General features: G+C 44.1%; 1 protein-coding gene across 2 annotated transcripts in view; it reads left to right on the top strand.

The window, feature by feature from the left end:
* The window catches only part of LOC117420573 (docking protein 1-like), a 37,850-nt gene extending 17,063 nt beyond the window's left edge, over nucleotides 1-20,787 (top strand). Inside the window, exons 2-4 of one of the 2 annotated variants that reach the window (XM_059034795.1) lie at nucleotides 878-989; nucleotides 3,261-3,433; nucleotides 16,849-20,787. In XM_059034795.1, coding sequence (XP_058890778.1) covers nucleotides 878-989; nucleotides 3,261-3,433; nucleotides 16,849-17,973 — 1,410 coding nt within the window. In that variant the 3' untranslated portion in view covers nucleotides 17,974-20,787. The remainder of the gene's footprint in view (nucleotides 1-877; nucleotides 990-3,260; nucleotides 3,434-16,848) is intronic. The other variant, XM_059034789.1, reaches the window with a different exon arrangement.
* The last annotated feature ends 1,342 nt before the right edge of the window (nucleotides 20,788-22,129 follow it).

The following is a 22,129-nucleotide window of genomic DNA, read 5'->3' as shown; positions in this document are numbered from 1 at the left end:
TTTTAGCAAAATGGCATCAGACACACTGCTTTGCCTTCTGTTTTAAAACAGGTTTATTAAAGTGTTAGCGAATATCCTGCAGTGTTTATAAGAAACGCATTCTCTACTTTTTTCCCAGGATTCTTTTGGCAGGTCAAAGAGATTTCTCTTAGGAGTATCACAGAGTATCCAGTTCATGCTCTCTCCTGCAACGAAGCCGCTGCTGTGATTGAAATGAGTGGCGTATTGTGGGAGCTGAAAAACAGCATTGTTGCAGGAGGGAACACGACCCAGACGCACTGCGATCCTCATGAGAGAAATTCTCCTTCTCGAGTTCTGAAACCCTAGATCTATAATGTTTAAAAACCAAACTAACCCAAAAGCCTCAAGGACAGTTCTTTATTCACAGAGGGTCAGTACACTGTGTGCTTTGGCATGAATCCTGCTTGTAGGGGATCCATATAACATCACTTAACAATGACCAAGCTGCCAGCTACCAGCTGATAATAGTTTTGATCTTGATGCACTGTATGGAGTGTACCTGATGTAATATTAATAAACACTCACACACGCAACAGCACTTCAGCACTTCTACTACAGACTGGAGTCCCAATTACTGTTACTGCACGCCTAGCAATATACTACAGAGTGCAGTTCAATTACTATTACTGCACGTCTAGCAATATACTACAGAGTGCAGTTCAATTACTATTACTGCACTGGTTCTGTCTGTGCTAACTCTATGTCTCTCTCTGTCTCTCTTGTCTCTTTTCTCTCTCTCTGTCTCTCTCATCTCTCTCTCTCTGTCTCTCTCCTCTTCCTCTCTCTCTCTCTCTCTCTCTCTCTCTCTCTCTCTCTCTCTCTCTCTCTCTCTCTCTCTCTCTCTGTTGCTTTTCAGGGGAACCTGGGAGACCTGAAGCACAGCAGTGGCTCAGACTCCAGCAGCCCTTCAAACAGCAAGTCTGAGATGGAGATGGCTGAGAACCTCATCTACTTCTCCCGGGATGAAGGTAGGGGCTCCGCAGGGCATGTGCAATCAATCAGTCAATCAATCAACCCGCCAATCAATCACACAACCCGCCAATCAATCAGTCAAGCAGCCAATCAATCAATCTGCCAATCAATCAAACAATCACTCACACCCAGGGAGTGACAGATACACAGCCTTCGCCTAAAGAGCCGCTACCCTGCAGGTGCACGCACAGTGAGGCTTGTCACAGTGAGGCTTGTCACAGTGAGCGCTGACTTAGCAGGACGTTCCGGGATCAACAGGTTGCTTTAGACGCATGTCAGCTGAGCTTGTTTCCACAGTATCACAATGAAGAAAATGTTTTTCTAAACTGAAAAAATAAAAACAATACAAAATAAGGGGGACATGCAGACCACTGGTGAAAGTGGGTCACAACTCTGGCCCTCAGGATCCTGTGCAGTCTGGGTTTTCTTTCCAATCCGGTCCTCAACTAGTCCTTCACCTTTACTTGGTCCGATTAACTCATTTAGGACCTGCAGTGGGTCTGCAGTGGATGTGAAGTGGATGTGCAGTGGGAGTGCAGTAGATCTGCAGTGGGAGTGCAGTGGATCTGCAGTGGGAGTGCAGTGGATCTGCAGTGGATTTGCAGTGGATGTGCAGTAGATCTGCAGTAGGAGTGCAGTGGATCTGCAGTAGGAGTGCAGTGGATCTGCAGTGGGAGTGCAGTGGATCTGCAGTGGGAGTGCAGTGGTTCTGCAGTGGATCTGCAGTGGGCCAGGGTTAAAGTTGTGCACATTTGATGTAAACCCTCCTGAACATGTTTGATTTGACTCTTGAGTCTGGTTCATGGTGCGTCGGGCAGAGCTGGCCCTGTAAGGTTTATGAATTAAGATAAATGTGGAATTAACTACTTTGTTATGCTATAAGGATGAGACCAGACCATGGTTCAAATATTAGCAATGTTTATCATTTATTAGTTCCAATTACCCACATTTAGATACAATACGTACCACTGGTATTAACAGAGATATGGAAATGATCAGATTACCTGAACCCCTGGAGAGAGCCCTCAGTGATTCAGCGATGCTCCACGATAATCCTGGAGGTATTAGAAGCTTCTCTGTGTGCCTCTATGCTTCTCTGCCTGTAGGCCTCTATGCTTCTCTGTCTGTGTGCCTCTATGCTTCTCTGTCTGTGTGCCTCTATGCTTCTCTGTCTGTATGCCTCTATGGTTCTCTGTGTGTATGCCTCTATGCTTCTCTGTCTGTGTGCCTCTATGCTTCTCTGTCTGTGTGCCTCTATGCTTCTCTGTGTGTGTGCCTCTATGCTTCTCTGTCTGTATGCCTCTATGCTTCTCTGTCTGTGTGCCTCTATGCTTCTCTGTCTGTATGCCTCTATACTTCTCTGTCTGTGTGCCTCTATGCTTCTCTGTCTGTGTGCCTCTATGCTTCTCTGTCTGTGTGCCTCTATGCTTCTCTGTCTGTGTGCCTCTATGCTTCTCTGTCTGTATGCCTCTATGCTTCTCTGTCTGTGTGCCTCTATGCTTCTCTGTCTGTGTGCCTCTATGCTTCTCTGTCTGTGTGCCTCTATGCTTCTCTGTCTGTGTGCCTCTATGCTTCTCTGTCTGTATGCCTCTATGCTTCTCTGTCTGTATGCCTCTATGTTTCTCTGTCTGTATGCCTCTATGCTTCTCTGTCTGTATGCCTCTATGCTTCTCTGTCTGTATGCCTCTATACTTCTCTGTCTGTGTGCCTCTATGCTTCTCTGTCTGTGTGCCTCTATGCTTCTCTGTCTGTGTGCCTCTATGCTTCTCTGTCTGTGTGCCTCTATGCTTCTCTGTCTGTGTGCCTCTATGCTTCTCTGTCTGTGTGCCTCTATGCTTCTCTGTCTGTATGCCTCTATGCTTCTCTGTCTGTGTGCCTCTATGCTTCTCTGTCTGTGTGCCTCTATGCTTCTCTGTCTGTGTGGCTCTATGCTTCTCTGTCTGTGTGCCTCTATGCTTCTCTGTCTGTGTGCCTCTATGCTTCTCTGTCTGTATGCCTCTATGGTTCTCTGTCTGTATGCCTCTATGCTTCTCTGTCTGTATGCCTCTATACTTCATATTTCTGCTCTCGTAGGCTCAGGGCATACATGACTATGTTTGCTGTGATTCATTGTTTACCAAGCTTTCCTTTCCCATATGGTTCTGCACATGCTTTATCTCTCCTGTCATTCAAAACCTAAGTCACCTCCAGCAAACTGGTTTAGCATTCCCTTGTCAGCAGAGCCTGGCTGCCTGGTTACTGACTCTCTGCCTGCGTTGGTTTTGCAGTGAGTGAGTTCTGGGTGTCGGTGCAGAAGACAGAGGCGTCGGAACGGTGCGGACTGCAAGGCTCATACTGCCTGAAAGCTGATAAGGAGAGCCTGCTGCTGAAGGAGCCCAAGACCAAGCAGACCCTCTTCGCCTGGCCCTACAAGCTGCTGCGCCGATACGGGCGAGACAAGGTGAGGGGCTGGCCGAGACGACACCATGCTGTGCCGTGTCAGACTCAATAGGATCACTTCAATCGGATCAAACCCACAAAACGGTGTTACATGCTAATTACACAACGACCCTCTGACAGCTTGAACACCATGTCATTGTGCATATGAACGAGGTGTTTGTTTGCTGAAAATACTTTTTCTATTTAACCTCCGTTTTTATTTTGATTGAGCTGTTTTACCACGTATCTCTTGTATTCTATATTTCTATTTGTGTGCACGTGTAGCAGCGTGTTGTTTCCATGCTCTGCTGCTTTACTGCAGTTACTTCTGCTCTGCTTTTCAATCTCGTACACCAGCTGCACCGCAGCCACCATGTCAAAGGATGTGGTCCAGCATGACAACATCACATTAATAACATCATTAACCTGGGGCAGTGCTGACTCTCTCACACCATCAACAACATCACATTAATAACATCATTAACCTGGGGCAGTGCTGACTCTCTCACTCCATCAACAGCATCACATTAATAACATCATTAACCTGGGGCAGTGCTGACTCTCTCACACCATCAACAGCATCACATTAATAACATCATTAACCTGGGGCAGTGCTGACTCTCTCACTCCATCAACAGCATCACATTAATAACATCATTAACCTGGGGCAGTGCTGACTCTCTCACTCCATCAACAACATCACATTAATAACATCATTAACCTGGGGCAGTGCTGACTCTCTCACACCATCAACAGCATCACATTAATAACATCATTAACCTGGGGCAGTGCTGACTCTCTCACACCATCAACAGCATCACATTAATAACATCATTAACCTGGGGCAGTGCTGACTCTCTCACTCCATCAACAACATCACATTAATAACATCATTAACCTGGGGCAGTGCTGACTCTCTCACTCCATCAACAGCATCACATTAATAACATCATTAACCTGGGGCAGTGCTGACTCTCTCACACCATCAACAGCATCACATTAATAACATCATTAACCTGGGGCAGTGCTGACTCTCTCACTCCATCAACAGCATCACATTAATAACATCATTAACCTGGGGCAGTGCTGACTCTCTCACACCATCAACAGCATCACATTAATAACATCATTAACCTGGGGCAGTGCTGACTCTCTCACACCATCAACAGCATCACATTAATAACATCATTAACCTGGGGCAGTGCTGACTCTCTCACACCATCAACAGCATCACATTAATAACATCATTAACCTGGGGCAGTGCTGACTCTCTCACACCATCAACAGCATCACATTAATAACATCATTAACCTGGGGCAGTGCTGACTCTCTCACTCCATCAACAGCATCACATTAATAACATCATTAACCTGGGGCAGTGCTGACTCTCTCACACCATCAACAGCATCACATTAATAACATCATTAACCTGGGGCAGTGCTGACTCTCTCACTCCATCAACAGCATCACATTAATAACATCATTAACCTGGGGCAGTGCTGACTCTCTCACACCATCAACAGCATCACATTAATAACATCATTAACCTGGGGCAGTGCTGACTCTCTCACACCATCAACAGCATCACATTAATAACATCATTAACCTGGGGCAGTGCTGACTCTCTCACACCATCAACAGCATCACATTAATAACATCATTAACCTGGGGCAGTGCTGACTCTCTCACACCATCAACAGCATCACATTAATAACATCATTAACCTGGGGCAGTGCTGACTCTCTCACTCCATCAACAGCATCACATTAATAACATCATTAACCTGGGGCAGTGCTGACTCTCTCACACCATCAACAGCATCACATTAATAACATCATTAACCTGGGGCAGTGCTGACTCTCTCACACCATCAACAGCATCACATTAATAACATCATTAACCTGGGGCAGTGCTGACTCTCTCACACCATCAACAACATCACATTAATAACATCATTAACCTGGGGCAGTGCTGACTCTCTCACACCATCAACAACATCACATTAATAACATCATTAACCTGGGGCAGTGCTGACTCTCTCACTCCATCAACAGCATCACATTAATAACATCATTAACCTGGGGCAGTGCTGACTCTCTCACACCATCAACAGCATCACATTAATAACATCATTAACCTGGGGCAGTGCTGACTCTCTCACACCATCAACAGCATCACATTAATAACATCATTAACCTGGGGCAGTGCTGACTCTCTCACACCATCAACAGCATCACATTAATAACATCATTAACCTGGGGCAGTGCTGACTCTCTCACACCATCAACAACATCACATTAATAACATCATTAACCTGGGGCAGTGCTGACTCTCTCACACCATCAACAGCATCACATTAATAACATCATTAACCTGGGGCAGTGCTGACTCTCTCACTCCATCAACAGCATCACATTAATAACATCATTAACCTGGGGCAGTGCTGACTCTCTCACACCATCAACAACATCACATTAATAACATCATTAACCTGGGGCAGTGCTGACTCTCTCACACCATCAACAGCATCACATTAATAACATCATTAACCTGGGGCAGTGCTGACTCTCTCACACCATCAACAACATCACATTAATAACATCATTAACCTGTGGCAGTGCTGACTCTCTCACACCATCAAAAACATCACATTAATAACATCATTAACCTGGGGCAGTGCTGACTCTCTCACACCATCAACAGCATCACATTAATAACATCATTAACCTGGGGCAGTGCTGACTCTCTCACACCATCAAAAACATCACATTAATAACATCATTAACCTGGGGCAGTGCTGACTCTCTCACACCATCAACAGCATCACATTAATAACATCATTAACCTGGGGCAGTGCTGACTCTCTCACTCCATCATCAACATCACATTAATAACATCATTAACCTGGGGCAGTGCTGACTCTCTCACACCATCAACAACATCACATTAATAACATCATTAACCTAGGGCAGTGCTGACTCTCTCACTCCATCAACAGCATCACATTAATAACATCATTAACCTGGGGCAGTGCTGACTCTCTCACACCATCAACAGCATCACATTAATAACATCATTAACCTGGGGCAGTGCTGACTCTCTCACACCATCAACAGCATCACATTAATAACATCATTAACCTGGGGCAGTGCTGACTCTCTCACACCATCAACAGCATCACATTAATAACATCATTAACCTGGGGCAGTGCTGACTCTCTCACACCATCAACAACATCACATTAATAACATCATTAACCTGGGGCAGTGCTGACTCTCTCACACCATCAACAGCATCACATTAATAACATCATTAACCTGGGGCAGTGCTGACTCTCTCACTCCATCAACAGCATCACATTAATAACATCATTAACCTGGGGCAGTGCTGACTCTCTCACACCATCAACAACATCACATTAATAACATCATTAACCTGGGGCAGTGCTGACTCTCTCACACCATCAACAGCATCACATTAATAACATCATTAACCTGGGGCAGTGCTGACTCTCTCACACCATCAACAGCATCACATTAATAACATCATTAACCTGGGGCAGTGCTGACTCTCTCACACCATCAACAACATCACATTAATAACATCATTAACCTGGGGCAGTGCTGACTCTCTCACACCATCAACAGCATCACATTAATAACATCATTAACCTGGGGCAGTGCTGACTCTCTCACACCATCAACAGCATCACATTAATAACATCATTAACCTGGGGCAGTGCTGACTCTCTCACACCATCAACAACATCACATTAATAACATCATTAACCTGGGGCAGTGCTGACTCTCTCACTCCATCAACAGCATCACATTAATAACATCATTAACCTGGGGCAGTGCTGACTCTCTCACTCCATCAACAGCATCACATTAATAACATCATTAACCTGGGGCAGTGCTGACTCTCTCACACCATCAACAACATCACATTAATAACATCATTAACCTGGGGCAGTGCTGACTCTCTCACACCATCAACAGCATCACATTAATAACATCATTAACCTGGGGCAGTGCTGACTCTCTCACACCATCAACAGCATCACATTAATAACATCATTAACCTGGGGCAGTGCTGACTCTCTCACACCATCAACAACATCACATTAATAACATCATTAACCTGGGGCAGTGCTGACTCTCTCACTCCATCAACAGCATCACATTAATAACATCATTAACCTGGGGCAGTGCTGACTCTCTCACTCCATCAACAGCATCACATTAATAACATCATTAACCTGGGGCAGTGCTGACTCTCTCACACCATCAACAGCATCACATTAATAACATCATTAACCTGGGGCAGTGCTGACTCTCTCACACCATCAACAACATCACATTAATAACATCATTAACCTGGGGCAGTGCTGACTCTCTCACACCATCAACAGCATCACATTAATAACATCATTAACCTGGGGCAGTGCTGACTCTCTCACTCCATCAACAGCATCACATTAATAACATCATTAACCTGGGGCAGTGCTGACTCTCTCACACCATCAACAACATCACATTAATAACATCATTAACCTGGGGCAGTGCTGACTCTCTCACACCATCAACAGCATCACATTAATAACATCATTAACCTGGGGCAGTGCTGACTCTCTCACACCATCAACAACATCACATTAATAACATCATTAACCTGTGGCAGTGCTGACTCTCTCACACCATCAAAAACATCACATTAATAACATCATTAACCTGGGGCAGTGCTGACTCTCTCACACCATCAACAGCATCACATTAATAACATCATTAACCTGGGGCAGTGCTGACTCTCTCACACCATCAAAAACATCACATTAATAACATCATTAACCTGGGGCAGTGCTGACTCTCTCACACCATCAACAGCATCACATTAATAACATCATTAACCTGGGGCAGTGCTGACTCTCTCACTCCATCATCAACATCACATTAATAACATCATTAACCTGGGGCAGTGCTGACTCTCTCACACCATCAACAACATCACATTAATAACATCATTAACCTAGGGCAGTGCTGACTCTCTCACTCCATCAACAGCATCACATTAATAACATCATTAACCTGGGGCAGTGCTGACTCTCTCACACCATCAACAGCATCACATTAATAACATCATTAACCTGGGGCAGTGCTGACTCTCTCACACCATCAACAGCATCACATTAATAACATCATTAACCTGGGGCAGTGCTGACTCTCTCACACCATCAACAGCATCACATTAATAACATCATTAACCTGGGGCAGTGCTGACTCTCTCACACCATCAACAACATCACATTAATAACATCATTAACCTGGGGCAGTGCTGACTCTCTCACACCATCAACAGCATCACATTAATAACATCATTAACCTGGGGCAGTGCTGACTCTCTCACTCCATCAACAGCATCACATTAATAACATCATTAACCTGGGGCAGTGCTGACTCTCTCACACCATCAACAACATCACATTAATAACATCATTAACCTGGGGCAGTGCTGACTCTCTCACACCATCAACAGCATCACATTAATAACATCATTAACCTGGGGCAGTGCTGACTCTCTCACACCATCAACAGCATCACATTAATAACATCATTAACCTGGGGCAGTGCTGACTCTCTCACACCATCAACAACATCACATTAATAACATCATTAACCTGGGGCAGTGCTGACTCTCTCACACCATCAACAGCATCACATTAATAACATCATTAACCTGGGGCAGTGCTGACTCTCTCACACCATCAACAGCATCACATTAATAACATCATTAACCTGGGGCAGTGCTGACTCTCTCACACCATCAACAACATCACATTAATAACATCATTAACCTGGGGCAGTGCTGACTCTCTCACTCCATCAACAGCATCACATTAATAACATCATTAACCTGGGGCAGTGCTGACTCTCTCACTCCATCAACAGCATCACATTAATAACATCATTAACCTGGGGCAGTGCTGACTCTCTCACACCATCAACAACATCACATTAATAACATCATTAACCTGGGGCAGTGCTGACTCTCTCACACCATCAACAGCATCACATTAATAACATCATTAACCTGGGGCAGTGCTGACTCTCTCACACCATCAACAGCATCACATTAATAACATCATTAACCTGGGGCAGTGCTGACTCTCTCACACCATCAACAACATCACATTAATAACATCATTAACCTGGGGCAGTGCTGACTCTCTCACTCCATCAACAGCATCACATTAATAACATCATTAACCTGGGGCAGTGCTGACTCTCTCACTCCATCAACAGCATCACATTAATAACATCATTAACCTGGGGCAGTGCTGACTCTCTCACACCATCAACAGCATCACATTAATAACATCATTAACCTGGGGCAGTGCTGACTCTCTCACACCATCAACAGCATCACATTAATAACATCATTAACCTGGGGCAGTGCTGACTCTCTCACTCCATCAACAGCATCACATTAATAACATCATTAACCTGGGGCAGTGCTGACTCTCTCACACCATCAACAACATCACATTAATAACATCATTAACCTGGGGCAGTGCTGACTCTCTCACACCATCAACAGCATCACATTAATAACATCATTAACCTGGGGCAGTGCTGACTCTCTCACTCCATCAACAGCATCACATTAATAACATCATTAACCTGGGGCAGTGCTGACTCTCTCACACCATCAACAGCATCACATTAATAACATCATTAACCTGGGGCAGTGCTGACTCTCTCACACCATCAACAGCATCACATTAATAACATCATTAACCTGGGGCAGTGCTGACTCTCTCACTCCATCAACAGCATCACATTAATAACATCATTAACCTGGGGCAGTGCTGACTCTCTCACTACATCAACAGCATCACATTAATAACATCATTAACCTGGGGCAGTGCTGACTCTCTCACTCCATCATCAACATCACATTAATAACATCATTAACCTGGGGCAGTGCTGACTCTCTCACACCATCAACAACATCACATTAATAACATCATTAACCTGGGGCAGTGCTGACTCTCTCACTCCATCAACAGCATCACATTAATAACATCATTAACCTGGGGCAGTGCTGACTCTCTCACACCATCAACAGCATCACATTAATAACATCATTAACCTGGGGCAGTGCTGACTCTCTCACACCATCAACAGCATCACATTAATAACATCATTAACCTGGGGCAGTGCTGACTCTCTCACACCATCAACAGCATCACATTAATAACATCATTAACCTGGGGCAGTGCTGACTCTCTCACACCATCATCAACATCACATTAATAACATCATTAACCTGGGGCAGTGCTGACTCTCTCACACCATCAACAACATCACATTAATAACATCATTAACCTGGGGCAGTGCTGACTCTCTCACTCCATCAACAACATCACATTAATAACATCATTAACCTGGGGCAGTGCTGACTCTCTCACTCCATCAACAGCATCACATTAATAACATCATTAACCTGGGGCAGTGCTGACTCTCTCACTCCATCAACAACATCACATTAATAACATCATTAACCTGGGGCAGTGCTGTCTCTCTCACACCATCAACAGCATCACATTAATAACATCATTAACCTGGGGCAGTGCTGACTCTCTCACACCATCAACAGCATCACATTAATAACATCATTAACCTGGGGCAGTGCTGACTCTCTCACTCCATCAACAGCATCACATTAATAACATCATTAACCTGGGGCAGTGCTGACTCTCTCACACCATCAACAGCATCACATTAATAACATCATTAACCTGGGGCAGTGCTGACTCTCTCACTCCATCAACAGCATCACATTAATAACATCATTAACCTGGGGCAGTGCTGACTCTCTCACACCATCAACAGCATCACATTAATAACATCATTAACCTGGGGCAGTGCTGACTCTCTCACACCATCAACAGCATCACATTAATAACATCATTAACCTGGGGCAGTGCTGACTCTCTCACTCCATCATCAGCATCACATTAATAACATCATTAACCTGGGGCAGTGCTGACTCTCTCACACCATCAACAGCATCACATTAATAACATCATTAACCTGGGGCAGTGCTGATTCTCTCACACCATCAACAGCATCACATTAATAACATCATTAACCTGGGGCAGTGCTGACTCTCTCACACCATCAACAGCATCACATTAATAACATCATTAACCTGGGGCAGTGCTGACTCTCTCACACCATCATCAACATCACATTAATAACATCATTAACCTGGGGCAGTGCTGACTCTCTCACACCATCAACAACATCACATTAATAACATCATTAACCTGGGGCAGTGCTGACTCTCTCACTCCATCAACAACATCACATTAATAACATCATTAACCTGGGGCAGTGCTGACTCTCTCACTCCATCAACAGCATCACATTAATAACATCATTAACCTGGGGCAGTGCTGACTCTCTCACACCATCAACAACATCACATTAATAACATCATTAACCTGGGGCAGTGCTGACTCTCTCACACCATCAACAACATCACATTAATAACATCATTAACCTGGGGCAGTGCTGACTCTCTCACACCATCAACAACATCACATTAATAACATCATTAACCTGGGGCAGTGCTGACTCTCTCACTCCATCAACAGCATCACATTAATAACATCATTAACCTGGGGCAGTGCTGACTCTCTCACACCATCAACAACATCACATTAATAACATCATTAACCTGGGGCAGTGCTGACTCTCTCACACCATCAACAGCATCACATTAATAACATCATTAACCTGGGGCAGTGCTGACTCTCTCACACCATCAACAGCATCACATTAATAACATCATTAACCTGGGGCAGTGCTGACTCTCTCACTCCATCAACAGCATCACATTAATAACATCATTAACCTGGGGCAGTGCTGACTCTCTCACTCCATCAACAACATCACATTAATAACATCATTAACCTGGGGCAGTGCTGACTCTCTCACACCATCAACAACATCACATTAATAACATCATTAACCTGGGGCAGTGCTGACTCTCTCACACCATCAACAACATCACATTAATAACATCATTAACCTGGGGCAGTGCTGACTCTCTCACTCCATCAACAACATCACATTAATAACATCATTAACCTGGGGCAGTGCTGACTCTCTCACTCCATCAACAGCATCACATTAATAACATCATTAACCTGGGGCAGTGCTGACTCTCTCACACCATCAACAGCATCACATTAATAACATCATTAACCTGGGGCAGTGCTGACTCTCTCACACCATCAACAGCATCACATTAATAACATCATTAACCTGGGGCAGTGCTGACTCTCTCACACCATCAACAGCATCACATTAATAACATCATTAACCTGGGGCAGTGCTGACTCTCTCACTCCATCAACAACATCACATTAATAACATCATTAACCTGGGGCAGTGCTGACTCTCTCACTCCATCAACAGCATCACATTAATAACATCATTAACCTGGGGCAGTGCTGACTCTCTCACACCATCAACAGCATCACATTAATAACATCATTAACCTGGGGCAGTGCTGACTCTCTCACACCATCAACAGCATCACATTAATAACATCATTAACCTGGGGCAGTGCTGACTCTCTCACTCCATCAACAACATCACATTAATAACATCATTAACCTGGGGCAGTGCTGACTCTCTCACACACCATCAACAGCATCACATTAATAACATCATTAACCTGGGGCAGTGCTGACTCTCTCACACCATCAACAGCATCACATTAATAACATCATTAACCTGGGGCAGTGCTGACTCTCTCACTCCATCAACAACATCACATTAATAACATCATTAACCTGGGGCAGTGCTGACTCTCTCACACCATCAACAGCATCACATTAATAACATCATTAACCTGGGGCAGTGCTGACTCTCTCACTCCATCAACAACATCACATTAATAACATCATTAACCTGGGGCAGTGCTGACTCTCTCACACCATCAACAGCATCACATTAATAACATCATTAACCTGGGGCAGTGCTGACTCTCTCACTCCATCAACAGCATCACATTAATAACATCATTAACCTGGGGCAGTGCTGACTCTCTCACACCATCAACAGCATCACATTAATAACATCATTAACCTGGGGCAGTGCTGACTCTCTCACACCATCAACAACATCACATTAATAACATCATTAACCTGGGGCAGTGCTGACTCTCTCACACCATCAACAGCATCACATTAATAACATCATTAACCTGGGGCAGTGCTGACTCTCTCACTCCATCAACAGCATCACATTAATAACATCATTAACCTGGGGCAGTGCTGACTCTCTCACACCATCAACAGCATCACATTAATAACATCATTAACCTGGGGCAGTGCTGACTCTCTCACTCCATCAACAGCATCACATTAATAACATCATTAACCTGGGGCAGTGCTGACTCTCTCACACCATCAACAGCATCACATTAATAACATCATTAACCTGGGGCAGTGCTGACTCTCTCACTCCATCAACAGCATCACATTAATAACATCATTAACCTGGGGCAGTGCTGACTCTCTCACACCATCAACAGCATCACATTAATAACATCATTAACCTGGGGCAGTGCTGACTCTCTCACTCCATCAACAGCATCACATTAATAACATCATTAACCTGGGGCAGTGCTGACTCTCTCACTCCATCAACAACATCACATTAATAACATCATTAACCTGGGGCAGTGCTGACTCTCTCACACCATCAACAGCATCACATTAATAACATCATTAACCTGGGGCAGTGCTGACTCTCTCACACCATCAACAACATCACATTAATAACATCATTAACCTGGGGCAGTGCTGACTCTCTCACACCATCAACAACATCACATTAATAACATCATTAACCTGGGGCAGTGCTGACTCTCTCACACCATCAACAACATCACATTAATAACATCATTAACCTGGGGCAGTGCTGACTCTCTCACTCCATCAACAACATCACATTAATAACATCATTAACCTGGGGCAGTGCTGACTCTCTCACACCATCAACAGCATCACATTAATAACATCATTTACCTGGGGCAGTGCTGACTCTCTCACACCATCAACAGCATCACATTAATAACATCATTATTATTATTTATTATTTGTGTATTTAGCAGACGCCTTTATCCAAGGCGACTTACAGAGACTCGGGTGTGTGAACTATGCATCAGCTGCAGAGTCACTTACAACTACGTCTCACCCGAAAGACGCAGCACAAGGAGGTTAACTGACTTGCTCAGGGTCACACAATGAGTCAGTGGCTGAGGTGGGATTTGAACCGGGGACCTCCTGGTTACAAGCACTTTTCTTTAACCTCTGGACCCCACAGCCTCCTGACTCTCTCACACCATCAGCCACCAGCACTGCACATCCACCACATTTTAAAATGAAACCAAGCCCGTCTGCTCTTTCTTTTTAATATACAGAAAGAAGCTTGATCAGTTTAGTGCCTCGTGTCTTTCTCCGTGCATGCGTTGTTTAAAAAGCTTTTTGTTTTATTTGTATTTTATTTATCACGGTTATTGATGCTATTTATTAGCTGGCAGTGGAAACACTTTGCAGCACAGTGGACTGGATTCCTCAAGAGCTATTTACTACAAATCATTATTTTTTCATAATGAGAAAATACACCAAATAAAGACACCAAACCACTCAGACATTTAATTTAGGGGCTTGTGCAAAGCCTGAAATGGTTTTGTATTTGTTTAAGAACTGTAATTGGTGATTTTTTTCCTTTAAGAAAAAAAGTGTGCTAATGACAATTCTGATTAAATAGCTTTGAGAATGCCCAAGGAAAATAAAAAGCTTTTTAAAAAAAAAAAAAAATCTTGTTCTGGTTGCAGAAAATATGTTCAATACTTAATATACTGTGCAGGTACTAGCAGAAGGAAAGCAAATGGAGGAATACACCCCTTCTGTGCACGAAATCCAGCGACTGCAACGAAGCACAGTTAAAACTGGTCTTTATCTAATAGCAGTAAATATTTAAAGAGTTTTGATAGAAGCGCCACTCCGGTCAGACAGACCGTTTCACTGAGCAAAGACTCACAACTTTATGTGAATGTTTGTAACAGTGAGTCCATGTTGGTAAATTAAAATATGTAGTTGTTTAAGGGCTCCTATACTATACCATGCTATGCATTTAAGAAAAGTCCTTCGGGTACAAGCATACACAAATATAACATGACGATGGAGATCCTGATCATAAAAGTGTAATGCTTGAAATCGAGTTTGCAGCTCACAAACCCATGTATCAGCTGCTTTAGAGAGGGTTCGAAGATCCTTCTCATTTTCAAATCACTGAGAATGTTTAGGAAAAATCCTTAAAAAAATAGCAGTTCAAAACATTCCCTAAAACAGCCCTGCTATAGTGGGGTTTGAGCTGTACTGCATAGAAACAAACACACGCTGCCTGTATTTGACTCTGATTAAATAGGCTTGTTAGAACAGACGAATAGAACAGACATCACCAGCCACTGATGATCAAACACGATTTCTTTTCTAGGCTTTTTAAAACTTTTTTGCCACATTTTTTAATTTTTTGTTTTTTTGTTTTGTTGCTTGTGCTAATTTTCTCTAGAACGCTCTGCAGCCTCAAACCATGATCAAGTATGCCTGTGTATTTTTTAATTAGGTCAAAGTTAATTATGTTAAAAACTGCAACTTGTGTAACAGCGTACTTCCTGTGCTTTTATCTGGGTTTATGCAACACTCAAGGCCATTTCAGAGAATTGGAGTGCAAATCCAACCCAAACTAACCCAAATACCCACTTGTATTGCTAAGCATGTAGGGCCATATGCATAAACCCGGGTTTATCTCTTAGATGTGCTTAACCTGTGGTTACTTTAGTCACTTACTCTTTAAGCATGTTTATCTGTAAGTTCTACATGCATAGCTAACCAAAACACAACATAATTACTTTAAGTCTTGTTTTAAGCTCTTTCAGTCACATTCTTGCAGCGCTGAAATGTATTTAAAAAAAAACAAACTTTTGTTTTACTGCTAATTTTAAATAATCACTTCAAATGTATTGTTATAAAAAATGACATGTTTTTTTTTTGCAATTCAATTATATATTAACCCTTCGTCAGTGGTGATGAGGTGCAAACAAACCGTCTGAAAAGCTCCTGTGGTGCCTCTGCTGTTGCATTCGGTTGGTTATAGGGTGCAGCAAGTAGAGGTCATCTAAAGAAACTGAACGTGTGGGTTTCTCCAGGACACTTCCCAAGTGTGCTGCATGGTGTAATGAAATGTACAGATCATTAAGTGTGCATTAAATGGAAATACTCTGTAGAGTAAATACCCTAGGAAATCTCTGTAAAGAGTACGGTTAGTGACTGGCTGTCCTTGTCTCTGCCAGGTGATGTTCTCGTTCGAAGCCGGCCGGCGCTGTGACTCAGGCCCGGGGAACTTCACCTTCGAGACGAAGCAGGGCAACGAGATCTTCCAGATCGTGGAGGCTGCCATCAAGGAGCAGAAGGTGCAGGCTGAAGAGAACCGTCAGAGCTACCCCTCTCTCGACTCGGAAAGCCTGGCCAGCCAGCAGATACGCAGCGCCATCACAGAGTCAGGGGGAGGGGGAGGGGGTGCAGTTTGTGCAACCAAGATCACAGAGCCTGAGTCAGACACCCCAGCGGGCAGCAAGCATGGCTCGGCTGACGGCATCTTCACCAAGAGGGAAGACAAGCTCCTGAAGGCACGCAACCTTCCTGATCCTCCGAGCCTGTCCTCGAAATCCCCCAGCACTCCTCCCCGTTCCCCCCTGCTCAGACTCCCCAGAAGCTCGTCCCTGTTGCAGGACCAGGCCAGCCTCTACTCCGAGCCCATGGATTCGGTGCGGCCGCCCAAGCCCTCTGTGGAGTCCTTGTACTCCGACCCCGTGGACAGCATTAAACCCCCGGCCCCCACGCCCAGGCAGAGGCACGGTGCAGACGAGCCAGGCAAGGCAGAGCCCCTCTACTCTGACATCTACGACCGTGTCACCTACGACCTGGCACAGAAAGCGTCTGGGCTCATCCTCGAAGGAGGAGGCAGGAACGGGGAGTTGGACACCGAGGAGCACATTTACGACGAACCGGAAGGGAGGGCCTGGCAGCCGCCCCCCGCCGTCAGCTCCCTGTATGACGAGGCTCGCCTGGGAGCCAGTGTGTGGAGGAAGCAGGGCGTAGACGATCAGACGGGCCACGAGATCCCCTACAACCCCAGCACTGACGACTACTGCGTGCCTCCCTACGAAAAGCAGCAGCAGCCGAGACCCAAGGGGCCCAAACCAGCACCCAAGCCACAGATATCCAGGAAAGAGCCACCACCCCTGCCCCTTGGCAAAGCCAACTTCAACAACTCCAACAGCAAGGACATTTACAGCAAGGTGATGAAGAGCAACAACAACAGTCTGCCCCTGGTGAACAGGGGCCAGGAGGACTTGCTAGATGCTGCTGGCACCAGTTCTCCAGAATCAGTTTATGAGGACCTGGGAAGCCTCTAACCAACCTTCTTGGACAGTCTAGCAGGAAGTAAAGAGCTGGAACACTTTTTCCTGGACAGCATTTCAGTTTATTTTTTTCTTGGATCTGCTCCTCGTCCATCGGGAGCAATCAGGAGATGATGTACAGAGTCAGTGTGTGAGGTCAGTCCCAAAGGAGCTGCACCCTATCATCCCCAGCTGGCACTGGCACTTTGAGACAAAACGCTGATCTGATTGCAGGGAAACTTGGTTAGCACGTTCTTCAGCACAAGTTATTGAGAGTGTCAGTGGAGGAGCCCGTCTGTCAGCTGCTGCAGCACTTATTATAAACATGCCTCAAGGTTCAAAGTTTCAATCACATTTTAAATTTGAAAGTACGCCACTCTGTGACAAATTCAATTGCAAATCTGGATCTTTTTGTTATTATTATTCTCACCCTGGTGGTGATTTCTGTAGTCTCCCGTTGCCCTTTTTTTCTTTTCTAGACATTGCATTTGGGGTAATTATTTTTACAATTTCAGTGGTATTGTCGTGTAACCCCCCCTGTGTTCCCACATTTTCCACATACATTTATAAACTACTTTAATTAAATACAACTTTTAGATGTTCTATTTTTTAAGTAGTAAAACTTGTACTTAGGAGAAGTTTTATTTTATATACTTTTATGTGTGTGTGCGTGTGTGTGTGTGTGTGTGTGTGTGTGTTTCAATCTACAGCCAGCAGCAGATGCTTTTCTCTTGCAAAGTGCTCCAAATCAGGGATATTCAGCCTGCTTCTTGTCAGCTCTCTTCATGTTCCACACAGAGCATTGTCATATGAAGCAGTCACTGCATGGCATCCAGCAGTTTATCACAGATTGAACCTGCTGTAGGAAGAAAAGCATTGGGAGCAGAATGCTTGGGAGTCCTCAAGGAATACAGCTGGTCAGTTGAGTAATAATTGAAACCACAACATTGCCACGCCTTGGAACTGCAGCACTGCTTTCTAATCGTTTCCCTTAAGTTTTTCTTTGTATGGGAAAAACTAGCTAGTGACATGCAGGATGAGGTCGGGACTGTGAATGAAGTGAATGGGGACCAGGCCGATCGGCATGCACTATTGAGGTGAACAAGATGGGATTCAGTCAGCGTTGCTAATTTATGGCTGTTTCAGGACCTTGTTCCTATCCATTGCCATTAATTACTGAATTGAGCAGTCCTATTGACATAGCTGGAACGAGGACTGAAATACCCGCTCACGCTATCTACATGAATTGAGCAGTCCTATTGACATAGCTGAAATGAGGACTGAAATACCCGCTCACGCTATCTACATGAAATGTTGAAACTGTGGTGGTGAATGAAGGTGATTGCGTGCTTTCAGTGCATTATATAGAGTGTGCGGATTGGGTAAAACAGACAGGTGAGGCCTGGACGTCGCGAGTTCGAGTCCAGGCTGTTCCACAGCCGACCGTGGACGGGAGCTTCCAGGGGGCGGCGCTCAATTGGCCGAGCGTCGCCCGGGGGGAGGGAGGGTTAGGTCGGCCAGGGTGTCCTCGGCTCACCGCGCACCAGCGACCCCTGTAGTCTGGCCGGGCGCCTGCGGGCTTGCCTGTAAGCTGCCCAGAGCTGCGTTGTCCACCAACGCTGTAGCTCTGAGGCGGCTGCACGGTGAGTTCGCAGTGTGTAAAGAAGCGGGCGGCTGACGGCACACGCTTCGGAGGACAGCGTGTGTTTGTCTTCACCCTCCCGAGTCAGCGCAGGGGTGGTAGCTGAGCCTAAAAAATAATTGGGCATTTCAAATTGGGGAGAAAATAATAATAATAAAAAAAAAAACTAATTGGCAACGACTAAAATTATAAAAAAAAAATAAAAAAAAATTAGACAGGTGAGGAACACTGGTCTGTATGTATTTTATGTTAAGTTGTGTTTTCATGTATTTGTTTTTCATTTTACGTGTGCTCTCTATTCAGACATTAAGGTACGAGCTGAACTAACAAGCACATCAATGCCGTGCAGAACCGCTCCACAAGAATGTCCAGACGTATCTTTCACTGGATTCACACGGGCCGGGATTATTTACCACTGGACTTCATAGGATATGTTGAAAATTCCCATCATTTTAAACTAAATGTAACTTAGGATTCAAATGAATGAATTGTAAACAGGTGTAATTACAAAAGTGTGTGGTTATAACTTCCCCCTAATAAATGAAATAAGTTATGACTTCTCATTACAGCGCGTTGAAAATACGGGCCCTATTTGCCAAAAGACGCAGCGCTCAAGTTTCCTGTGTTGAGTTTGGTGATCACCTCATTTATTCCAGTTCCACTCCAGAGTGAGGGTTTCAGATGGTTATAGGCTCTTTTCAATAAAATAAGGCTATTATCATCTCATGAAATACATTCAACTGCATAACAAGCATCACATATTCCTTGTTATTATATATTTGTTTTTATAATTCAGGTTAAACAAAGTTTATGACAATGAGATTCTGCACCCACTCCCACTCACACACACACTTTCCTCATCAGGATAATATTTAACTTGCTGCTAATTGCTTTGCAGCAGCAAAGGTCATTCAAAATGATCCAGAAAGCATTCAGAACTGGGCAGACACATGGCAAATGACATTTAATAGAGAAAAGTGTAAAGTACTGCACGCAGGCAACACAAATGTGCATTATAAATATCATATGGGAGATAGTGAAATTGAAGAAGGAATCTGAAAAAGACCTAGGAGTTTATGTTGACTCAGAAATGTCTTCATCTGGACAATGTGGGGAAGCTATAAAAAAGGCCAACAAGATGCTCGGATATATTGTGAAAAGTGTTGAATTTAAATCAAGGGAAGTTATGTTAAAACTTTACAATCTCACCTCACCTAGAATATTGTGTTCAGTTCTGGTCACCTCGTTATAAAAAGGATATTGCTGCTCTAGAAAGAGTGCAAAGAAGAGCAACCAGAATTATCCTGGGTTTAAAAGGCATGTCGTATGCAGACAGGCTAAAAGAATTGAATCTATTCAGTCTTGAATAGTCTGATTCAAGCATTCAAAATCCTAAAAGGTATAGACAGTGTCAACCCAGGGGACTTTTTTGACCTGAAAAAAGAAGCAAGGACCATGGGTCACAAATGGAGATTAGATAAAGGGGCATTCAGAACAGAAAATAGGAGGCACTTTTTTACACAGAATTGTGAGGGTCTGGAACCAACTCCCCAGTAATGTTGTTGAAGCTGACACCCTGAGATCCTTCAAGAAGCTGCTTGATGAGATTCTGGGATCAATAAGCTACTAACAACCAAATGAGCAAGATGGGCTGAAAGGCCTCCTCTCGTTTGTAAACTTTCTTATGTTCTTATGTTTTTAGATCACTAACTTCCCTAAACAGACATTATACTGACAGTTCCTGACTGAATTAACACCATGTTCAATAAACCAGCAGTGAAGCAAAAAGGGCTGTTACCAGAAACATAAACATGAGCTATATTACCCAAAGCCTTTAAAACAGAGTTTTACACTTTCAGCACCAGCCTTTTATTCCCCCTGACACAGCCCTGGAAGTGGAGTTTGCATTTTGCGACCCACATTAAAAGAATGTGACTTGTTCTGAACCAAATGCCTTGCTGCTTCTCTGTGACCGTGGCAAAGAGAGTCCTGTTGCGTTGCCAGGCAACAGCAGGGTGTTTAAAGTCCTTTTTTTACTGCTCTCTGTGCTGGCGGCTCTCAGCAGTAATTTGCTTTCAGGTGCTGCTGTATTAATATGAATGTAGTATGCAAACCAGCAGAATACATGGTGAACATCAGGAATATCACAGTGTTAACACCACTGCGCAGAGGTACAGATGTGGACAGCTGTGCTGTCTGTCACAACAAGTGTCTGCAGCACTGGTCTGGGATACTATGTGCTTATAGAGGCTGAACACTGGCAAAATTATAAACACATCACACATAAGCCTGCACTGTGAATCAGCAAGGCAGCAATCCTCTCAATAAAAAACAAAATCAGAATAAGATTGACCTTTAATGAAAGGATGTGACCTCATCCTCACACCTGTCTCTTGTGAGATTTCATTGAACAGCATTATGCAAAGTTAAACATTGAAACGTCGCTTTCTATGACCCACCCCCGCCCCTCGTTTCTAAAGTAGTGGCATAATCTCTTCTCAATCAGCTCTGTTTAATTTTCAGACACAT

The sequence above is a fragment of the Acipenser ruthenus genome, chromosome 1 (genome assembly GCF_902713425.1).
Source record: "Acipenser ruthenus chromosome 1, fAciRut3.2 maternal haplotype, whole genome shotgun sequence".
Taxonomy (NCBI): domain Eukaryota; kingdom Metazoa; phylum Chordata; class Actinopteri; order Acipenseriformes; family Acipenseridae; genus Acipenser; species Acipenser ruthenus.
Note: the sequence above shows the minus strand (reverse complement) of the source record. Positions and strands in the feature narration are given on the sequence as shown.